The sequence below is a fragment of the Equus quagga genome, chromosome 14 (assembly GCF_021613505.1).
Source record: "Equus quagga isolate Etosha38 chromosome 14, UCLA_HA_Equagga_1.0, whole genome shotgun sequence".
Taxonomy (NCBI): Eukaryota; Metazoa; Chordata; class Mammalia; order Perissodactyla; family Equidae; genus Equus; species Equus quagga.
The window spans coordinates 47328683-47347717 of record NC_060280.1 but is presented as its reverse complement, the minus strand read 5'-3'; the positions used below and the strand labels follow the sequence as shown (position 1 = coordinate 47347717).

Sequence of the window (19035 nt, the reverse complement as noted above, 5' to 3'; positions counted from 1 at the left end):
AACCAAATAAAATTTTAGAGTAGGGATTTAGTAAGCCACGTATACCATTATTTTGTGATAGAATGTAATAGAACTACTAAAATAATATTTATGAAGGTTATGAAATAATGCTAGGTGAAAGTAAAGTAATAAGCAGTGTATACACTATCCTTGCATCTATGTAAAACTGTGTGTATAGCTGTATGCAAATGTTAAACTAGTTTTGAATATATTAAGATAGTGTGATTGAAATTCTTTAATATTAAACTTTTTCTTTAAAAGGAAGAATCACTTATTAAAATGTATTTTATATCCTACTGAGCTACAGTGTCAGTGCACATATAGAAAGGAACAGGAAGGGAATAGGGAAAGGAAAAAGAAAAGGAGAAAAACCTGTTTTTAATCCGAGGTATTAAAGAGACTGTGCCCACACCCACCCTCAGGTTATTTTGAAAACTAATTCTCTATTTTTTGTTGCTGCTTGTAGTTACATAAAATTCAGACTCCTTGGGGTTAACTAGGGTTCTCTTGTTTTTGAGGCAGATTAGCCCTGAGCTAACATCTGCCGTCAGTCCTGCTTTTTGCTGAGGAAGATTGGCTCTGAGCTAACATCTGTACCCATCTTCCTCTATTTTATACGTGGGATGCCTGCCACAGCATGGCTTGATAAGCAGTGCGTAGGTCTATACCCAGGATCCAAACCAGCCAACCCCAGGCCACCAAAGTGGAACATGTGAACTTAACCACTATGCCAGCCAACTAGGGTTCTCTTTTAAAGTAAAAATAATACTTTAAAAGAATACACTTAGTGAATTTGTTTAATGATAAAACTTTTCTCCTTACTTACCTGAGATTAGCTTCTTTGAAAGAAAGGACACTGCTGGAAAGTGGAATTAGTGGAAGAGAGTAATTTTAGTTACAGCAGTCTTGGTAGGGTACTGAGGTGAGAGGCCTTGGGCTTCCAGTTTGTGGTGAAGTCTCAGGGCGTAGATGGGAAGGAAATCACCTGGAGGAAAGAGAGATGTGAAATCTGAAAGGCATTTGGGAGGACTGACAACAATCTTGAGTTAATTTTCAATTTTGCCCAGACTCCAGGAAATGCTTAAGATCCAATAGGAAGAGGCAGTAATTTTGAGGCAGGTGACAATGAGTAAAATGTGTCCATGCAAAAAACAGGCCAAGAGGAAATAGAATTCCTTGGCTCAGACAGTTGCACCAAATATTTCTAGAGACTTAGGAACAGAGAAACTTCTTCCCATCCTTCCTCTTTCCTTAAGCATCTTTTTTCTTGCTTCTTCATACTTTAACTTCCATAATGAAGGAAGAGTCATCCATAAATGAGGGCCTAGAAAAATACCTCAAAAAGCTACCTGCAGTTAGCCAGATGTTACAAATGTGCATAATGCATCTTTCATTATATTTCCTTGCCTTTGTTTAACTAGTGTTAATTTACACTTCCACATGCTAATCTAATAAATTTTAAATCAGATTCTTTCTGTTGCTTTGCAGTCACCATCTTCTGCTTTAGGAAAATTTGGTGACAGTTTTAGTGTTGTTTCCAGTTATATCTTGGAAATGTAGGATCTCTTCACATTGATAGCTGAGAGGACTATCCTCAGATTTATCAATTTATAGAGCCGTGTTAACCCTGCACAGTGGATTAGTAATCATTTACATGTCACTTGGCTTATCTGCTTTGAGAACAATCATCACAGAACTTAGCTCTTCTCTATCTCTGGCAATTTTTTAATACTGTCTGTTTTGTTAGAGTGGTGTCCTTAATGTCCAGAAATGCAATTAGATAATTCAGTGTAGTCCCTGCATACATTCCTGGGCACTACTCTGTCAGCATAGATTATTTTATCTGTTTTAGTCTTTATATAAATGGAGTCCTACAGCATAGGCCATGTTTTATTGTATACATTAATTCATAATGTAGAATAGGCAAAAAACGGATGGGGTGAGAGAAGGAGAGGTCCACTTGCAGTATTACAGTTATTATCTACATTTACTGTCTTCTATGAAGCCTAACTAACAATGGTCTAGACTCTTTCATATGAAATATGATCACATTTTAGGAAAAAAAGAATATTCTAAAAGTAATTTTGGGCTTCTTGACCTACATAAGTGTAAGTAGATACCAAGAGAGTAGCAATTAGAAATGGAAAGAAGTAACTATAATGTTTCATATTTTCAATAGATGTTTTTACTTTAACAGGAAAAAAAATTTAAATAAGGATTCTGAAACACTTTTCCTTCCCTCTTGTCCCAAGTTAAAAATTCTATACAGATAAATTCCTCTTATTTTGTGGAAATATAGAATACAGTGTGGAGGAAATAAGATCACCTTATTCCCCTACTGTATTTTATCCTGAACAGCCATAGGAGACTTCTCCCACACAATCTACTTTGATGGCAGAAATGGAGAGACACAGGGTACCCCTAGTGGCCACTGCAACTATCTTGATGTCTTTTTACTCAAAGTATGAGGTATTGGCAAGTGAATTGTTAAAATTGACATGACTGGTTTGATGATAATGTTGAAATGGGAAAGATACTTAGAGTAAGCAAACACTGTACAATAATACTTGACTATTTCTAATGATCTGAAAAACAGAAAGGTTTTCACAGAACACAAACAGAAATGTGACTATGCTTTCCTTCAGTTTCGGGGAATTTCAAGAAAGGTTGTAAGATGTCCCAAACACCATCTTCACAAGATAATGCATCAAACCTGACTGTTCTGATTATCATATTTAACTTTTATTTTTGTTTTTGCCAATATACTCTTCCATTATTTATTGAACTCATCACCTGTGGGATCCACTGCAGGGTGGCCTCAAAAAACCAATACAATTCATTGTCAGATAGAATACAAGTTTCATAGATCAATCAATATTGTAACTATACCATTTGTACTGAGCTCATGGAAGCATGATCCATTAGTGAACTTAGGCATAGAGACAAATCCATATGTTAGCAAGAAGTTCGTCTGTTTCCTCAGGTCACTCTGTGAAAATAAGATTGATCATGTTATAATATTTGGAGCCCTTTCTGATGCATTTTCTACAATGAGTAAAATAACATAGGCACAATTATATTTAATTTGGTCAGTGCAGTGACGCGTTCTTCCTCTTTTATTTATAGGCGTGTATAACAAACTATTCAATCAAGATATTCTTAAGGAGAAATGTTCTGGTTGGTCGATTTTACAAGAAGAGTATTCTTAATCATAGAATCCTACAAGTCCATATAAATGTAGAAATTCAAATTCGTGTAGTTTTCTAACAATAAAATATTAATGTGTTATAATCACATCAGACTCATTAATTAAGGAAACAAATATGACTAAACATAAAGTTATTTTTTACTTTACAAATTTTTTTGGAAAAAAGTATTTAGTAAAAAACTACTAACACTTAGTATTGGTAGGAGAGTTTGTTTCAGTTTTACATGTTGCTATAAGCTGGAAAATTATCGTAATCCTGGCATTTTTAACTCAGTAACTGTATACTTAAAATAGCTCACCTGCTTTTCTGGCTGTCAAGTGTGCCCGTCCTTCTGCCTTTCAAGCCATTTTTTCTCCTCCTTCCCAAACTTGGTTAACTCTGTGTTTTAGAGACTTAGTTCCAGCATCACCTATTCAAGGACCTTTTTCCTCTCTTGACTGGGTTACTTGTGCCTCCTCTGGGAACTGATAGCATCCAGTGCATGGCATTTGACACATTGTTTTCCAATCATTTGTTTTTCTCCCAAGACTGTAAGCCCCCAAACACAGGTAGGCCATTGTTCACTTACATATCTCAGTGCTTAGCCCAATACTTGAAATATAGCAGGTACTCAGTTTTTGACTAGGTTGTATAAATAAGAGAAGTAGAGGAATCATTGTATAAACATTAAAACATTAATAATGCATTGATTAGATTCTGCTGTTAAAGAAAACCTGAAAACCAGAAAGGCTGTGTATTACTATATTATTTCCTTCCTATGTCAGAATAATGTTTCTTTCTTGATTTAGGTGTTCACTGTTGGCAGAATTTGTGCTAATCGTACCAAAGTTTATCATCAACTGAGACATTTCAAATTCAAGCTGTACCAAGAATGTTGCTCCATTGCAAAGACAGAAGTAGTTGAGGATGAACAGGTTAAAGAAACAGTGGAAAGAATTTTTAATCAGTCAAAAGAAAGTGGCTGGATTAAAGAGGTAAGCTGAATACAAAAGGGCCGTTTCATTCAGTAGATTCTGGAGCCTAATTATGATCAGCAAAAGGATACAAATGATTAGAGGACAGTGAAATTTAGAAAAGAATCTCTCCTCCTCTCCCGGTCTTTGTATTTTCTCTTCTTCCACCCATTCCTTTCATGCTTGTCATTGTCCTACCCTGAAGAAGTGTCCTGATCTAAGCTTCACTCCGCTCATCAGGTAAATTTTAATCGCGATGATCCTGTCCCTTAATGAAAGGCCTCTGTCCTTTCGCTTTTATATATGTAGTATTCTTTACCTATAGATTAAGTGCCCTTATTTTCTTTGACAAGGTATAGGACTCACCTCTGCTTGTCTGCTTCCTATTCTTTAGAACAGTTCTTGTGACCTGAGAGTGAAGAAGCACCTGGTGCCAATCTGAGGAAAGGATCTCGGCTGCCAGTTCTAATCCCACCCACATCCTCTTCTTGAGGACATGGGACTGAGCAGTGAGCACTGTAACTGAAGATCCAGGGGAGTGCAGAGGTTTCGGGCCACGGCACTGATTTTGATTCCCCCGTATCCTGTTGATTACTAAATTTGCTATCAGGGATAAAGTGGGGGTTTTGAAGAGTGCGCTGGGTTCCCGAAGATCTGCTGGCAGCTCATAAGCTCTGGTCTGCTCACAGAGCTTTTAGAATTGCTTATGGTACATGGAAAGAACGCTATTATGATTGCAATCTTCTAAAACAAGTCTGCTTACATGAATGTATAAGAGAGAACATATAGTAGATTTTCAGGCAACTCAGATCTAACAGTATATTTAATCTTAGAAAAAAAAAGAAGGCTGACTTGAGATCCATTGCCTGGGTTATTTATATCACAGGGGAATTTGTAAAAGAGGAAGATGAAAAAGAAGAGAGCTTAGAGGATAAACTTATGAGCAAAGGGAAAGAAAAAGAGAACAACAAAGCAGGAAGTCCGTAGGACATGTCATGTTCCACAGAGGTCTCCCGATCTGGAGAATGACATCAAGATTGGTTTCCCTTTTGACAGTTAGCCTCCACCACAAACTACCACCCAGTGATCTCCTTGTCTGGCCCTCACATCTTGACCCTTAAGTCATCTTTCTCTCATTTTACTCTCTTCAGTTTTTTATCTTTTACTTTGCTTCTACTTCTCTCATCCCGTGCTTCTCTCCCTGTCCTCTGTGCTTGTCCACTTGCCTTAGGGAGGAGCCATCACTTGTCCAGTAAGCCCCATCGTCATTTTCCTAGGTGACTTAAATTCTTAAGTGCTTCTACTGGTGTATTTAATTGTTGCCAATCCTCTGGTGGAGTTGAAAGACCTATTGGGATACCATATATTTAAAGAATTGTATACTAGGTGTAGAAAAATCACTGCGCATGTATTATGTATATTATATAATAATATATATGGGGAAGGATATTAAACTTCTTGCAGAAAAAAATAAAAGCATTTCCAAATTATGTACCTTCGAGAAAACTTAACAAGGTTTATAACAACAGAAGGGATCCGGAATAAGAAAAAATATTCTTAGGAAAAGAAAGCCAAGTGTTATATTATGCTTAAAGAATAACACTTAACATCGGGCATTGAAGGTGTTTCAAAATTGTCCATGTTTAGCACAGTATGCACATTTTTTTCACATAAAATATCGAAGAGCTTTATTTTCTCTTTGAGATCTCTTTTACTTTGAAAGTATTTTTCGAGAGACTTTCTCAAAAGATTTCCTGGAAACTAAAGAAGTTTATAACCAGTATAAGCCTATCTGCAGCTTTCCATGCTGTGATTAAATTTCACAATTTATAGAGTGCTCTGACATTTCTCAGCGTCACTTTGCCTGTCCCTCAGTGTGTGTGCCCTGAGTGATAGCACGGCATGTGTTCTGGGCATGCATGCTGCCTTCTCTGGCTGCATCTCACGGCCACAGTTACTCTAACCCTTTAGAATACCAGGGCTCAGTGCTCCTTGAATGGCCATATCTGTGGCTCTGTCTGCTCTTACCTCCCAATTATTATGTCAACCTCTTCTTTTACCTTCCACAAACTATTTGTTCCTGTCCTTCCTCCCCCAGCTTGTGTTTCACACCTTGCTTTTTCCCTTACCTGACCCTCCTTCCTCCAAGCATTTTTCTTCCATGTCTCAGGATATCTCAGCATTTCTTCCAAAGACTTGCCAACTAGAATGCCCTCCTCCTTCTTCTCCTTCTTCCCAACTTGAACTAGGATGATCTGTTTTTAACCTAGTGATATTAAAGGGATAGAAGCAAATCAAGTGTAGGAAAAAAAAATGACAAGAAAATTATCATAAAACCAAAATATATAATAAATATAATAGGAATATATCTCATTCTAAATGAGAGCTGAAAAACATAATATGTGCCACTGGCAAAATTCTAACAAATGTTTTTTCATTAAGAAGAAAGTACATATGATGATGGGGTTTCCAGGGAAGTTGAAGATAGGATTGTTAGCATGGGGTAATGAATCCATGAACACCAGGGAGTGAGAAAAGTGTGTCAAATAGAACTATCAAGTTTCAGTTGTACAGTTGTATTTAAAGTAAATTTAAATGTATTACATAAAGGTTGTTATATAAATAAGAATTTTAAATTGTGATTGGGTATCCCACCCCTTCCCGAAACTTCCCCACTTGTTCTCTTCTCTTTCTTACCGCCTTTTAAACTTTTTTTTTTTCCTTTTTTTCTACCCCTTAAACTGTTGTTTTTCAAAACGTGGTCCTAAACTACCTAGGTCAAAATCACCTAGAAGTTTATGAAAAATGTATAATGCCTGGGCTCAGTGCAGACCTACTGAATAAGAATCCTTGGGGGCGTTAAACCCAACGATTAACTAATTAGGTGATTCTAAAGCAGATTGAAGGTTGAGGGCCACTGCTTAAAAGTGCATGTTGTACTGGATTCTGTCCTCAGCCTCCTCTCTAAGCTCTCTCCCTTGGCAAACCCATTCCTTTCTTCAGGTCTAACTGCCACTTCTGAGTAGAAGACTCCAGTCTCCTTCTTTTATCTTCTGACCCCTTTCTCACACTCCATTCCCACAATTCCAACTGTTTTCCTTAGTAGGTCCACCCGGCGCTCTAAGGGGTTGACATAATAAGACCCTAACTCTCCAAATTCTTAGTAGAGAAGACTGAGGGAAGCAGTCTCTAGGGGGAGAGAATGCCCAGGGAGTACTAACCTCCTCTGTCTGAGGTTCACTGCCCTGCAGAGGTTTATTTTCACACTAAAGCTGCACCCTGCCCCCACCCTTTAAATCTCAAAAATAGCATGCTATTTGCTATTATAGATATTGCTATATTGCTATATATAGATATTGCTATAATCTCCAAATGGTTAAAAGCCTGGGTTTAAATATTTTTTAGCAGTAGAATTTGGGAGAAGATTACTTTATTTCTCTAAGCCTAAATTTTCTCATTAGTAAAATAGGAACTAAAATAATAATTATTTAGGGTTAGGGTTTTGATTGTAGAGATTAAATGAGTAACACATTTCAAGCATTTAGTATAGGACCTGGAAATTAGTAATTGATCAATTAATGTTAGCTATTATTTGTAATAAAAACCAGGAGATGTTTTCCTTTCTCTTCTCAGTGTTGCTAAGATAGATCGTAATTTCCCAAAAGAAATTTGATAAATAAGACAAAAAAGAATGTAAAGAGAATATAAAAAGTATAATAACAGTGAAACTTTTAAGGTATAAGTTTCTAATTCTTGAGTAATTTACTTATATCTAATAGAACCTGAGTTCTAGGTCAAGAGAATCCCTAAGTAGTCCATAGATTTTTTCCCACCTGTTCTTTTCTTTGTTCTTTCCAGAGAAAGTGATCCAGTCAGAATTCTTTGTCTGGGGCTTGGGGCGGGAGACGAGGGGGCTGTTCATGGCCCTGTCTGAAAGGAAAACACACTCCTCATATACACTTCCATAGGTCCCTATTACCACAAAAGTCAGAGGCATTAGGAGCCTCTCTCACCTCCTTGGGAGTAGAACTAGAGCTCATAAGTAGAGTTAAGAAACCATCAGGTCAGTTAATCTGCTCAACTGAGGTAAGCACTTTGAACTGTTACCAAACTTGAAATCTCCAAATCATCCTCACTCATCTCTTATCTACCCTGGTCTTTACTCTTCATCTTCATTGCTCTCACTCAAATCTGGGCTCTCATTACCTAAATTATTACAGTAGACTCATAACTAGTTGCCGTACTATTCTAGAATGGATGGTTTGCCGTTTTTCTTATAGCTCAGATCATGTTGGTGTCCTGCCCTGACACCTTTAGCAGCTTTTCATTGCTGTCACATTATTGCTAAACTCCTTAACCTAGTATTTCGTTCTTCTTATTCTTTGACCTCAGCCTCTTTGGTTTAGTCTTCTGTCTCCCTGTTCCCCTAAAAACCTCAGATTGTGGTCAAATCCTGAATTTTCTTGTCTTGTCACTGTTGTATAGACAGTTATCTCCTACACAAAACTCTCTCCACCAAATCTTTGCCTACCAAATCTTTCTTCCTAGGACAGCTTAAATGCCAGTCCTTCCCGGTCACCTCAGCTAACCATGACCTCTCTTCTGAACCCTCATAACAATGTCTCTGCTTCTTTATGGCCCTTGTTATTGATTATCATTGGTGTATTACTTCTGAACTCTGTTCTCCTTAGGGGCAGGGAAAGCAATTTTTTTCTTGTACCTAGATAATCATTAGCAGAGTATTTAATATACATTTTGCATTCAACAAATTTTTGTTGAATAAATTATTGAAGTTGTCATACTTCTACTATAAATATGATAGAAAAATTTTAATTTACTGGAAAATTATGAAATTAATAATAGTGTTTAGTTTGATCTTTCTCCAGTACTTTATATGAGTTAGAAATGCTTATTTGAAACTGAGTCCCTGCTTATAACAAAAAGATTACCATGAAGTGAACTTTTTCCTGTTTGTGTCTGTAGATTAAAAAGGCCTAGTTTATCTTCATTGCTTTGAGTAAAATAACTAGCTTTTTTATTGTATACACAGAAATATGGGAAACTTCAAGAATATCTCAATTCTGCGGATTACTTTCAAGATGAGAAGTTTGACTAAATTGTAACACATTTCCTTCAGAGAAGATTTTGTAAATCCTGTAAATGTGAAGATCATGGGTCTTGTTTATCTGTATCATGTGACATATCTATATATTTTATGTATATCTTCATGGCAAAAGATCTTGTTTAAAATATATGTTCATCTTAATTTCCGTGAAATGGAAATTCCACTCTACAGTCTAATAAAATTTTTATCTGCTGTACATAGAAATAAGCTTAATAATTTTTACATAGGTGTATTTTAAAGTTATATAGCAATGCCTTTATTACAGATGACTATCAAGTGAATGAGCTGCTCACGTCCCGTCAGTTTAGTAGAAAAATACTTTATTGTAAAAATGTATTTAGACTAACATCTACATGTATTTATTGCTGAATCCCTGCCCAGATCTACTTAGTACCCTTTTGCAGTATTAAATGACCTTCACTAATATATTTTTTACTACTGTCATTATCTAGATCAATGGGCCATGGAAGAAACTTCAGTGTTCATCAGTTCAGTGCCCTTGCCTTAGAATCAGAGCATAGTTACCTGTGCCAGGTAGAGGAGTGAAACCTTCACTAAAGATTCCCTTGAAAATAGATTTCCGGCTTCCAGAGTTTTTCAACCCTCACCTTCAGGAATAATTTCATGATGTTCTTTATTTTTTCTATTCAGTTTTGTCTACATGTTAATGATTAAGATGTATTTTATTTCTTTTTATCCATAACTTTTCTCATATACGTATTTATGTTAGGATCAGAAGATCTCAAATAGAGTCAAAAATAGTTTAAAAGCATATTTTGACGTCTGCATTGCTTTGCACTAGATTTTTTCCCATAATATAATAAAGTAAAATGGTTTCAGAGTGAACAAATGGACCCTGTCTATTCTGTATCTTTAATTCTTAAAAGTAATGTTCTAGTAGGATCTATTTTACCGTTGAATTTTAGATACTTGTTTCTTACTTCCAGTGTTGGTTGAACCTAGCTTCATCTATTATATGGTTCGTGTCATGGACTTCAGTGTGTACGCATACATAAAAAGCTACATTTTATTAAGTTCTTACATAGAGATTATGTAATACTTTCTGCAATTAATTTTCCTGAAATTAATTGCTATTATTATTGTAAACAAAACAAGTAGAAAAAAGCTCACAAAGTGGTGAGAATACTGATGCTGATGTTCCATGTGAGGAGTGCATACCATTTCAAAAGTGTGAAACAGAAATTTCATTCACATACCTCTGCTCTTATTATTTCTCTAGCATATGGAAATAATCCTTAACTAAATGAAGTCATAGTTGAAAGCTGAAGATGAAGTAACAATGTCCAAAAAGAAGCAAGGCAGAATTAAAGGAAAAGTGATAGTCAAATTGGAAGGGTGAAGGATCATGAATGACTTGTAAAAAGGAAGGCCAGGGAAGATGAAAAAGAATGATCCCTAAGGTCTCTGATGACCCTGGAAGCATCACTTCTCATACATGACACTACAGACAGGCTTGAGAGAACTGAAGAGTGAGAGTTCCAACCGGAGAGTTTTCTCAGTTAATTTATCTATTGTTTTTAATAGTACTCATTTAATTAGTAAAAATTATGGCACTAATGATTCCAGGTACCTATGATGGAAGCTGACCCAGCTCGTAGGTCAGGCATCCTGTTGGATGGAAGCATTTTTCCTGTTAGAACAGCATCCTGACTGCTGATCAGGAAATGCTAATAGGTAGTTTTCCTGATGTCTGAGGTCACTGCAACCCAGCAAGCTTGTTCAGTGGGAGTTTGAAGAATACAACAGGCTTTTAGGTACATGATAAACCAAATGAGTGGCAGAGAGACAGGCTTTTAGGGAATGAGAGTCAGCATGGATCAAGGGTCAACAGAGAGTACCCTATAAGAAAATGAATTGTTCAAAAAACAGAATTAACTTTTACAGATATTATGACTTATTGTATTATTTTATCATCATCAATATCATTGATTCACTGTAACACTAAAAAGAAATAGTTTGTAAGCTTATAAATCTTACACATCTATGAGATTTTTAGACCTGGACGTTTATTACTGTAGTGTTAAGTGCTTTAGTGTTAGGTAGCTATGCATAGTAGAGATGATGAGGAAGGAAGCAATGGACAAGTAAAGGGGAATTAATGCTTGAAAGAATTCACATGGCTTTAGGGTTATAAGAGAGGGCATGGTACCATAAAAAGGGAAAAACAAGGAAAAACGAAATGTCTACGTTACTGACAGTTGGATATAGTCGACCATATTTTCTCACTTGTCTACTCTCCTATTCAGATGAGTAGTTCTATCTACTGCTCATTCCTTGAAGGCATTGTAGAACTTGCTTAGACTCCACTGTGTTGACTGAGGTATAATTGGAGCCCTTGAGCTATTTCAGGGATAGTCTGGCTTCCCTGTAACTCTTTTCACACTTGACACTGAGGCAGCAAGCCCAGTGGTTAAGAGAGCATAGGTTTGAAATCAGTCTTGAATTTGAGTCCTGGTCTGTTAACTTCCTAGTTGCATGAACTGGAACGTGGTTGAATTTCGATGAGCCTTGGTTTCCTCATTTATGAATAGGGTTAATAATCTCTATCCCTCAGGATTATTTGTGGATTAAGAGAAATATATGCAAAGTGCTGTGTCTGCAACATGATGTGACGGTAAATGAATAGTAACAGATGCGAATGGAAATGAGGCCTTGGGTGATAATGATGTCAACTTGAAATTAAATGGCTGTAAAGGGTAAATATGTACAAAAGACACTCTGAAGAAGTATCCTACACCACTGTAATATAGAACGAAAATGTATTAAATTCTTGCTTGACAAGTTTTTAAGGTGTTTCCCTGTCTAGCATAGAAATCAAAGTTTATATCAATTAGGAATAGCTGATTTGGCCAAGGACTCCGTGTTATTAATTAAAACCCATGCTACTACAGGGCTGTAGAGTGAACAGTAAGTTTTAAATTTAAATATTAAATTTTTTCTCTTTTATCAAGTTTGATTGCCGAATATAAAGTTTCCATAGTAATAGAAGATATTGTCTAATGAACACAACTTTTTAAAAATCAAATGTAAAATGATCAAAACTCCTCCACTTCCTAATGATATGAGACAGTTCTCCATTCAAATTTTGCATACCTAACAAAGAAGTATTTTTGCCATTCTCCGCATGAGTGGTAAGGAAGTTAGCCTTGGAAGGGACCGATAGAAGTATGTTCCAATGAAAAGTAAAAAAATTATAGTCTGAGTGTACTTATCCCCAATTCCCAACTAACATTCCAGGATTTGTGTAAATAAAACGGACTAAAGTAAGCCAACCTATGGAGAACTAAATTGTAAATAAATCTAGTCTTAAAATGTTTGCCTTGATTTTGCCTATTCCTTTCTAGCCACAGCTCAGTTTGAAGCTGGACTATGTTACTGAGATGCCAGAGTTGGTTTAAATTACTGAATTTAATTGCTCAAGACCTCAAATCCAAATGACTTCCATGTTAGGACACACAGAATATTCACGGTCCTGACTAGCCCAATCTGTGCTCACCTTATTCTATTCTCTGTAATTGGTAAAGACAAGCAGAGTCTACCATACAATTTGATATCTTAGAGATAGGAATCTGAAAATGAGGGGACAACAGTCTGTGTAACAGATCTATTTGGTTTGTGATATTAAACTTCTTGAAACTCAACTGCTACATATTGATTTTCTTCATTAGATGTGTAAACCAGATAGCTATGGAGACTTCAGATCTTGCATTTGGTTTGTCATAGGCAATCTAGTATTTTCAAAGAAAACCTTTTTTTTTCCAGAACTGGTATTGGTAATATCATAGTCATAAAATATTTTATTTATTCCTACTGATTGGTTTGTGATCACCCAGATTGACTTACCCAGAAACACACAAAACAGGTGGGTGAGACAGGCACCCTCTGCCCTTTCGGAGCTAACAATGTGATTTCCTCTCCTCTCTACCCCGCCCCCAACACCCACATTCTCGGATGTCTTCCTTATACTGATGAACATTTCCTCGGTGCTCACCCAGCTCTTGCTAGGGTGCTCAGTGGTGTCATCAACAACATATTGAAAAATGAAAATGATATCCTCAGAGGGGTGTAATGTAGGTCTGAAAGGGAAAATACATTCCCTGGCCGGGAATTTCTTAAACATTTAGGGCTGGTGAAGTAGTTGTGTAGAGGTTGGGGAATTTCCCCAGCCTTCCCCTCTTGGCCAAGTCTGAGGCTGAGCTAAGTGAGCGCTGTTGAGACGCGCGGGCTTTGGGATTTACCTCTTGGCCACTGGGAGGCCCTCTGCGTTCCCCTTTCCCCGGTGCCTGGCTGCAGTTACTCACTCGTGCAGTGGCACCAGCCTTCCACCAGGGAGCCTCGGATAAGCTCTCCCGCCCGCCCCCTCCGCCCCCCCCCCCCTTCCACCCCCATCTGCAGCTTGCTGGCTCTCTTTCTCCCTCTCTGTCTCACTCTCTCTCTTTCTCTCCCTCTCCTATCGGAGCACAATGAAAGCCTGTGTATCGCCGTGACTCCGGGCAGTGGAGCCAGTGTCAGCAAAGCGGCTAACAACAGACGGAAAAGAGAAAGGAAAATACAAGCTACTTTTTTTTCCATCTATAAAGCGGAGCAATACAAGAGATAGAACCACATTGCTTATTGCGAGTCCAGACCCTCAGATCCACTGGCCGGGGATGGAATGTACAAAAGTGGACAGAAAAGTGGCTGGACATGACTCGGTGCAATTTGCTGGAAGTTTGTAAGTTTGACCATCGTTTGTAAATTACTCTCGGAAGAGTTTCTCTCTCTTGATACTGTATTAGAATAGAGCCGGGGGTGAGGAATAGAAACGTAAGCGGGAAAGAAAAAAATGTGTTGAAGGATCTCTCTCAGTGGCTAGCGACTTCAGACTGCTTTCATTTAAGGCTGGGAAACCTTAGAGGGAATGAGGATTTTACCGGTGATTGGATTAGCTAAAGAAAAAAGCATGGTCCAAAAGTCGAGTTACTGACATTGTTAACAGTTGAAAAGCTGTCTCCCTCTTTTGGGAGAAGACAACATCCTACAGTACCCCACAGAGGAGAAAACACCGGAGCAAAGGGAAAGGGAGGACAAATTCAAAGCCAAAAGACATTCTCTCTTGATTTTTGTACGTTTTGAACATTGACTTCAAAACCTTCTGAAACAGCACTTTTTTTTTTAAACCTGAGGAAAAGTAAAGGCTGCGGGTTACACAGACGGTGGTAGAAATGTGTTTCTCTGCAGAAACATCCCCATAAAGAATTTTCCGAAACAACTAGGTGAGGGGGAGTCCAGCTCTCTATTAATACCTCTCTCGATTCCCTTTGCTGTCGGTTTCTGTCTCTGGCTTGACAATCCCTGAATTCTTGCTCTAACCCCCAGATCGTGTGTTTACAAAGTACCTAGTGGTTCTTGTCAGCTTGGTGGGGGAACAAAACCCACCAACTCTGTCCAACTTCTCCAGAGCTGTCAAATGCAATTAGAGTAAGTTGATCAGGGTTTGTTTCCAACTTATCCTCTGTGATTGGTTTCTATTCTTTCTCCTCACCCTCTTTTTACTAACTCCCCTCCCCCACACCTTCTCCACTGCTCCCCCCAACCTCTGAAGACCTCTATTCATGTGGCCCTGAACACTGAGCTCACATTGTCAAAAGCAGATTTGCCTGCCATAGCCAGCAGTAGCCTCTTTCCACCTCACCATCCCAGAGGCGGCAATCATTGTATCCAGAAAGATGGGGGACACAGCGCCCCCACAGGCCCCCGCAGGAGGGCTAGGGGGGGCCCCTGGGGCGGGGCTCCTTGGAGGGGGCTCAGTCACCCCGAGAGTGCACAGTGCTATCGTGGAGCGCCTCCGGGCTCGGATCGCCGTCTGCCGCCAGCACCACCTGAGCTGTGAAGGACGCTACGAGCGTGGTAGGGCTGAAAGCTCAGATCGGGAAAGAGAGAGCACCTTGCAGCTCCTGAGCCTTGTGCAGCACGGCCAGGGGGCAAGGAAGGCTGGCAAACACACCAAGGCCACTGCCACTGCTGCCAACACTACAGCCCCTCCACCGCCCCCTGCTGCCCCTCCTACGTCCTCCCAAGCAGCAGCAACAGCAGCCCCTCCGCCCCCACCAGACTATCACCATCACCACCAGCAGCACCTGCTGAGCAGTAGCAATAACGGTGGCGGTGGTGGGATCGACGGAGAGCAGCAGCCACCACCTTCAACCCCAGGGGACCAGAGGAACTCAGCCCTGATTGCGGTAAGGCACCTGGTTTTCTCATGATTCTGGCTGTGGCCGTGTGGCCTTTTGTGAGGGTGGAGCTTGCCTTGGCCTGATGTTGAGTGGAGAACAGCGAAAAGGGCCAAGATGTCACTTGACTACCTAAAGGCCACTGAGTGTGCTGTTTGTGCAGTTTTATACTCTCATTCCTCAAGTTTTGCTGGTGCTCCTTCATGGGTTTTCCTCCACTTGTAGGGTATTCCTTAAGTGGTAAGAAGCCTAAGTTTTCCAGAGGTTCTCTGGGGTCCACAGCTTGTAGAAGAGGTGGCTACAAGTTGGCAAGATCTGAGCCACTGAGGAAAGCCCTATCTCAAGGATCCTTCTGCTTTTGCTAGCCAGCTCTGATTTGGCCCAACAAGCCATTTTCAGCCTCAAAGCATTTATCAGTCCAGCTGACCTTTATCAAAGCCTTTCCTTCTTGTCCCATTTCCCCATCCCCCATTGAAGGGACTCCTTCTCCTTGGGTTAAGGGAGCATAAATGGTGCTCTCTAACATGGAACAAGTTCCCTGAGTGTAAAACAAAATTTGGGGAAATATCCCAAAGACTAGTGAGGGAGTATTTTTAAGAGGCCTCCTCCCTGATTTTCTACAGACTCCCTTGCTCCCTTCTCCCATCCAGCTTCTTTTCATAGGCATTACAATCAACTCGTGCCAACTTACAGCATTCATTAAAGTGGGCAGGCACAACTGGGCTATTTACACACAATCATCCTAGGAAGTCCCTTGTCTTCAGCCACTCCTGGTGACGGGACATCAAACTTGAAAGTTCTGATTAAGTTTCTGGCTGGAAGTTCTTCCTCAGAGGCGCAGACACACCCCATCCCAGAGGGAGTATCCCTTGAATCATTGGTTCTTGGTGCCAGTCCTGGTCAGGTGACTGCCTGCCCTGTGCTGGCTTCCCCCAAAGCTGCTGAGCCAATGGGCTCTTGTGGAAGGTGGAGCTCTGCCCCACAGTGCTGCAGTCCTGCAAGCTTCCTCCATTTCTGTGTTCTGTGGGGCTCCTGAAGTCCTGTATCCACTCACAGCACAACTCCAGTTTGCCCAAGCCGGCCTTAATGAATGCCATGGAAAAGGGAAAAAAAGAAATGGCCGTGCAAGCCCAAAAGTAGTCAAAAAGCCCAAAGGAGAGGAGGGCACTGCGTCACACTCCTCCAAAGGAACTTGAGAAGGAGCTCTAGGGAGAGGATGTGCTCCAGACAGGCCCATAGGATGCTTCTTTGTGACTCGCCCTTATCCCTGGCCTGGGTCTGTGGTAATGAAGTTTCCAGAAACCCTGGGGCTAGGATGGTGGTCCTCTCCCCCACTGCACACACATTTTGCTTGGAATGGCCAGAGCTGCAACTTCCTGGCGCCAACTCCAAATGAAAAATAACTGCTAGCAGTTAAAATGCCCAGTGTTTGCTGTTTTATCCTTGAATACAATTAGCCCGTGGAGGTATATGAGAGCTTCAAGGCCTAATTTCCTTTCCCTACCACCTGCTCTATCCTGTCTCCCTGGAATTCCCTGGGAGAGCCATGGGGGTTTCTTTTGTGAAAGAGAGATGCTGAGGTGAAGGAGGTGGGTAAAGAACCCCTCAAATGGAGAGAAGAATGAGGTTTGTATGTATGTGTGTATCACTGGCATCTTTAGCCAAAAGTATCTAAATGCCTGATTGTCCCCAGTAAATTTATAATCTGTCTGCAAGTCTCGCAATAATACGACTTTGTGTGCTTCGCAGTCTCCTGGTAAGTGTTTCTGGGGATGATACAGGGACCGAGGCGCTCAGCCCTTCACAGTGGGGGAGACTCGTCTCTGGCCCGCATGCCAAGGCTGGATGTGGCCTTCACATCCCAGCCTCTGCAAGGAAGGTGGCGGGTCTGCTTATGGCCTTGTTCTTTTGGTTTTTGCTTTTCTCCAACTTGGAAGTAAGATGAGGCGGCCTCTTTTTCGAGGGGGTTTTGGGATGCAAAATGAAACCAACTTCACTGGTTACTGTAACTTTACGATACCATATCCATGCTGGGAGGAAGTGAGAGAGCAGCGTCTGGCCTTCTCCCGACTGAGGGCTCACTGCTGCAGAAGCCGAAGCTGGCTGCTCTACCACTCCTGTGCTAAGAGGGAATCTCTTCTCTCTCCTAACCACCAACCATCTCCTAAAACTTTCCCTTAGAGGAGCTCCCTCTCTGAGGGCGGTGATGACGAGAGGTGCAGTGTGAGTTAGGAGTAAAAGGAACATTCCGTTCATTTCCAATGGTTGCTTTTTCATTGCAAATGTGTGGCATTGCAAGGGATGATGCACCACCCCCCCCCCCTTTTGGTTATTGGAAATTCCCTTCTCCATTTTAGCTTCTAAATTTGGTGTTTTGTTACTCAGCATGGTACTCACAGATGGTGATGCCAGTTCTGTATTAGCTTGATAACACTGTGTCTGAAGGGAGGCCTGGGCATTTGGGAGTGATTCACCAAGCCCATTAGATCTGCAGGGCTCACTTCACTCGGGCTGCACTTATTTTCAGAAACGCTATTAATTTACAGGGCCCTTTGCAAAGTATGAGTGTCAGAATTCTTTCTTAATTTTATTGCTACTGTGTCTATAAGCAGATTTATTTCTGTCTGGGTGTTTGAATGTATCACTTTAATTGTTAATGCATGTTCCATATGTGGCCATAAACGTCCTTTGGAGAAAGGGAGAGAATATTGATCATCTAAAATCAAATATGCGCCGTGTCCTCAGATGAAAGCTCTGTATCCAGCGTACCTGCTAGTACAATGCCTTGTATATAGTCGGTAATATTTGCTGAATGAGGGTGAAAAGAGAACTTCTGTTCTGTGGGATAGTGTTGACTTGGAGGGGTGTTGTACTGCGAGAAATATATAATGTCTGAGTTTTTTCAATAGCCTGAGTTTCAAGAACAATACCAGAGTAACCTCCAAGCCAGTTCTAATTCTGTCCACATTGAGAGCCTAATTCTGCAGCCCTTACTCAGCCGGTTTCTTCATTTAACTCAAGTGTAAGTTCAGGGGAAGCCCCGTTGCTGCAGAGACTGCAGGAACAGGGCCTTTCGGAGGCCTGGATTGTAGGGCTTTGAGTGGATCTGCATTTCTAACCACTTGGAGCAGGCTTTAGGCACTAAATCATTTTCTGGTGAAGTATGTTTGAATCTTTGAATGAACTGTGAAACTGAATAATTGCTGGTCCGTGGAACAGCAAGGTTTCTAGCTTCTGTGGTGTGTTATTAATCTTTCCCTTTTGCCTGAGACAAACTCTTTTTCTGTTGCATAGACTGTGTTGCTAAGATGGGTAGATAAGTGGTTCTAAGTCATCTTTGGCTTTAGAGATTATCTTTCACTAATGTAGCGTGGAGGAAAGAAAGCAGATCAGACAAGGAGTCTGCATCCTCGGTTCTGTGCCTGCTTGATCACCAACCAGCTAGACGACCTAGGACAGATTACTTAGCAGTCATCTGTAAAACAGAGAGAACAATAATGCTGCCCTAGCTTGTT

General features: G+C 40.1%; 2 protein-coding genes and 1 long non-coding RNA gene across 9 annotated transcripts in view; 2 read left to right on the top strand and 1 right to left on the bottom strand.

Annotated features, from left to right (window-relative positions):
* The window catches only part of CCDC82 (coiled-coil domain containing 82), a 31942-nt gene extending 22459 nt beyond the window's left edge, over positions 1–9483 (top strand). For 6 of the 7 annotated variants that reach the window (XM_046637535.1, XM_046637537.1, XM_046637532.1 and 3 more), the window contains 2 exons: positions 3998–4183; positions 9213–9483. In XM_046637535.1, the coding sequence (XP_046493491.1) occupies positions 3998–4183; positions 9213–9278 (252 nt within the window). In that variant the 3' untranslated portion in view covers positions 9279–9483. Of the gene's footprint in view, positions 1–3997; positions 4184–4556 lie in introns of all 7 variants that reach the window. The other variant, XM_046637536.1, reaches the window with a different exon arrangement.
* Positions 804–6422, bottom strand: LOC124225104 (uncharacterized). The gene is made up of 3 exons (XR_006884989.1): positions 6292–6422; positions 2890–2989; positions 804–985 (listed from the first exon to the last, which is right to left on the bottom strand). It is a non-coding gene; the product is annotated as an uncharacterized LOC124225104 (long non-coding RNA).
* Positions 9484–13711: 4228 nt separating the features above from the next.
* MAML2 (mastermind like transcriptional coactivator 2) overlaps positions 13712–19035 on the top strand; it is a 335454-nt gene continuing 330130 nt past the window's right edge. Inside the window, exon 1 of the mRNA XM_046685595.1 lies at positions 13712–15529. Within this exon, the coding sequence (XP_046541551.1) occupies positions 15017–15529 (513 nt within the window). The 5' untranslated portion in view covers positions 13712–15016. The remainder of the gene's footprint in view (positions 15530–19035) is intronic.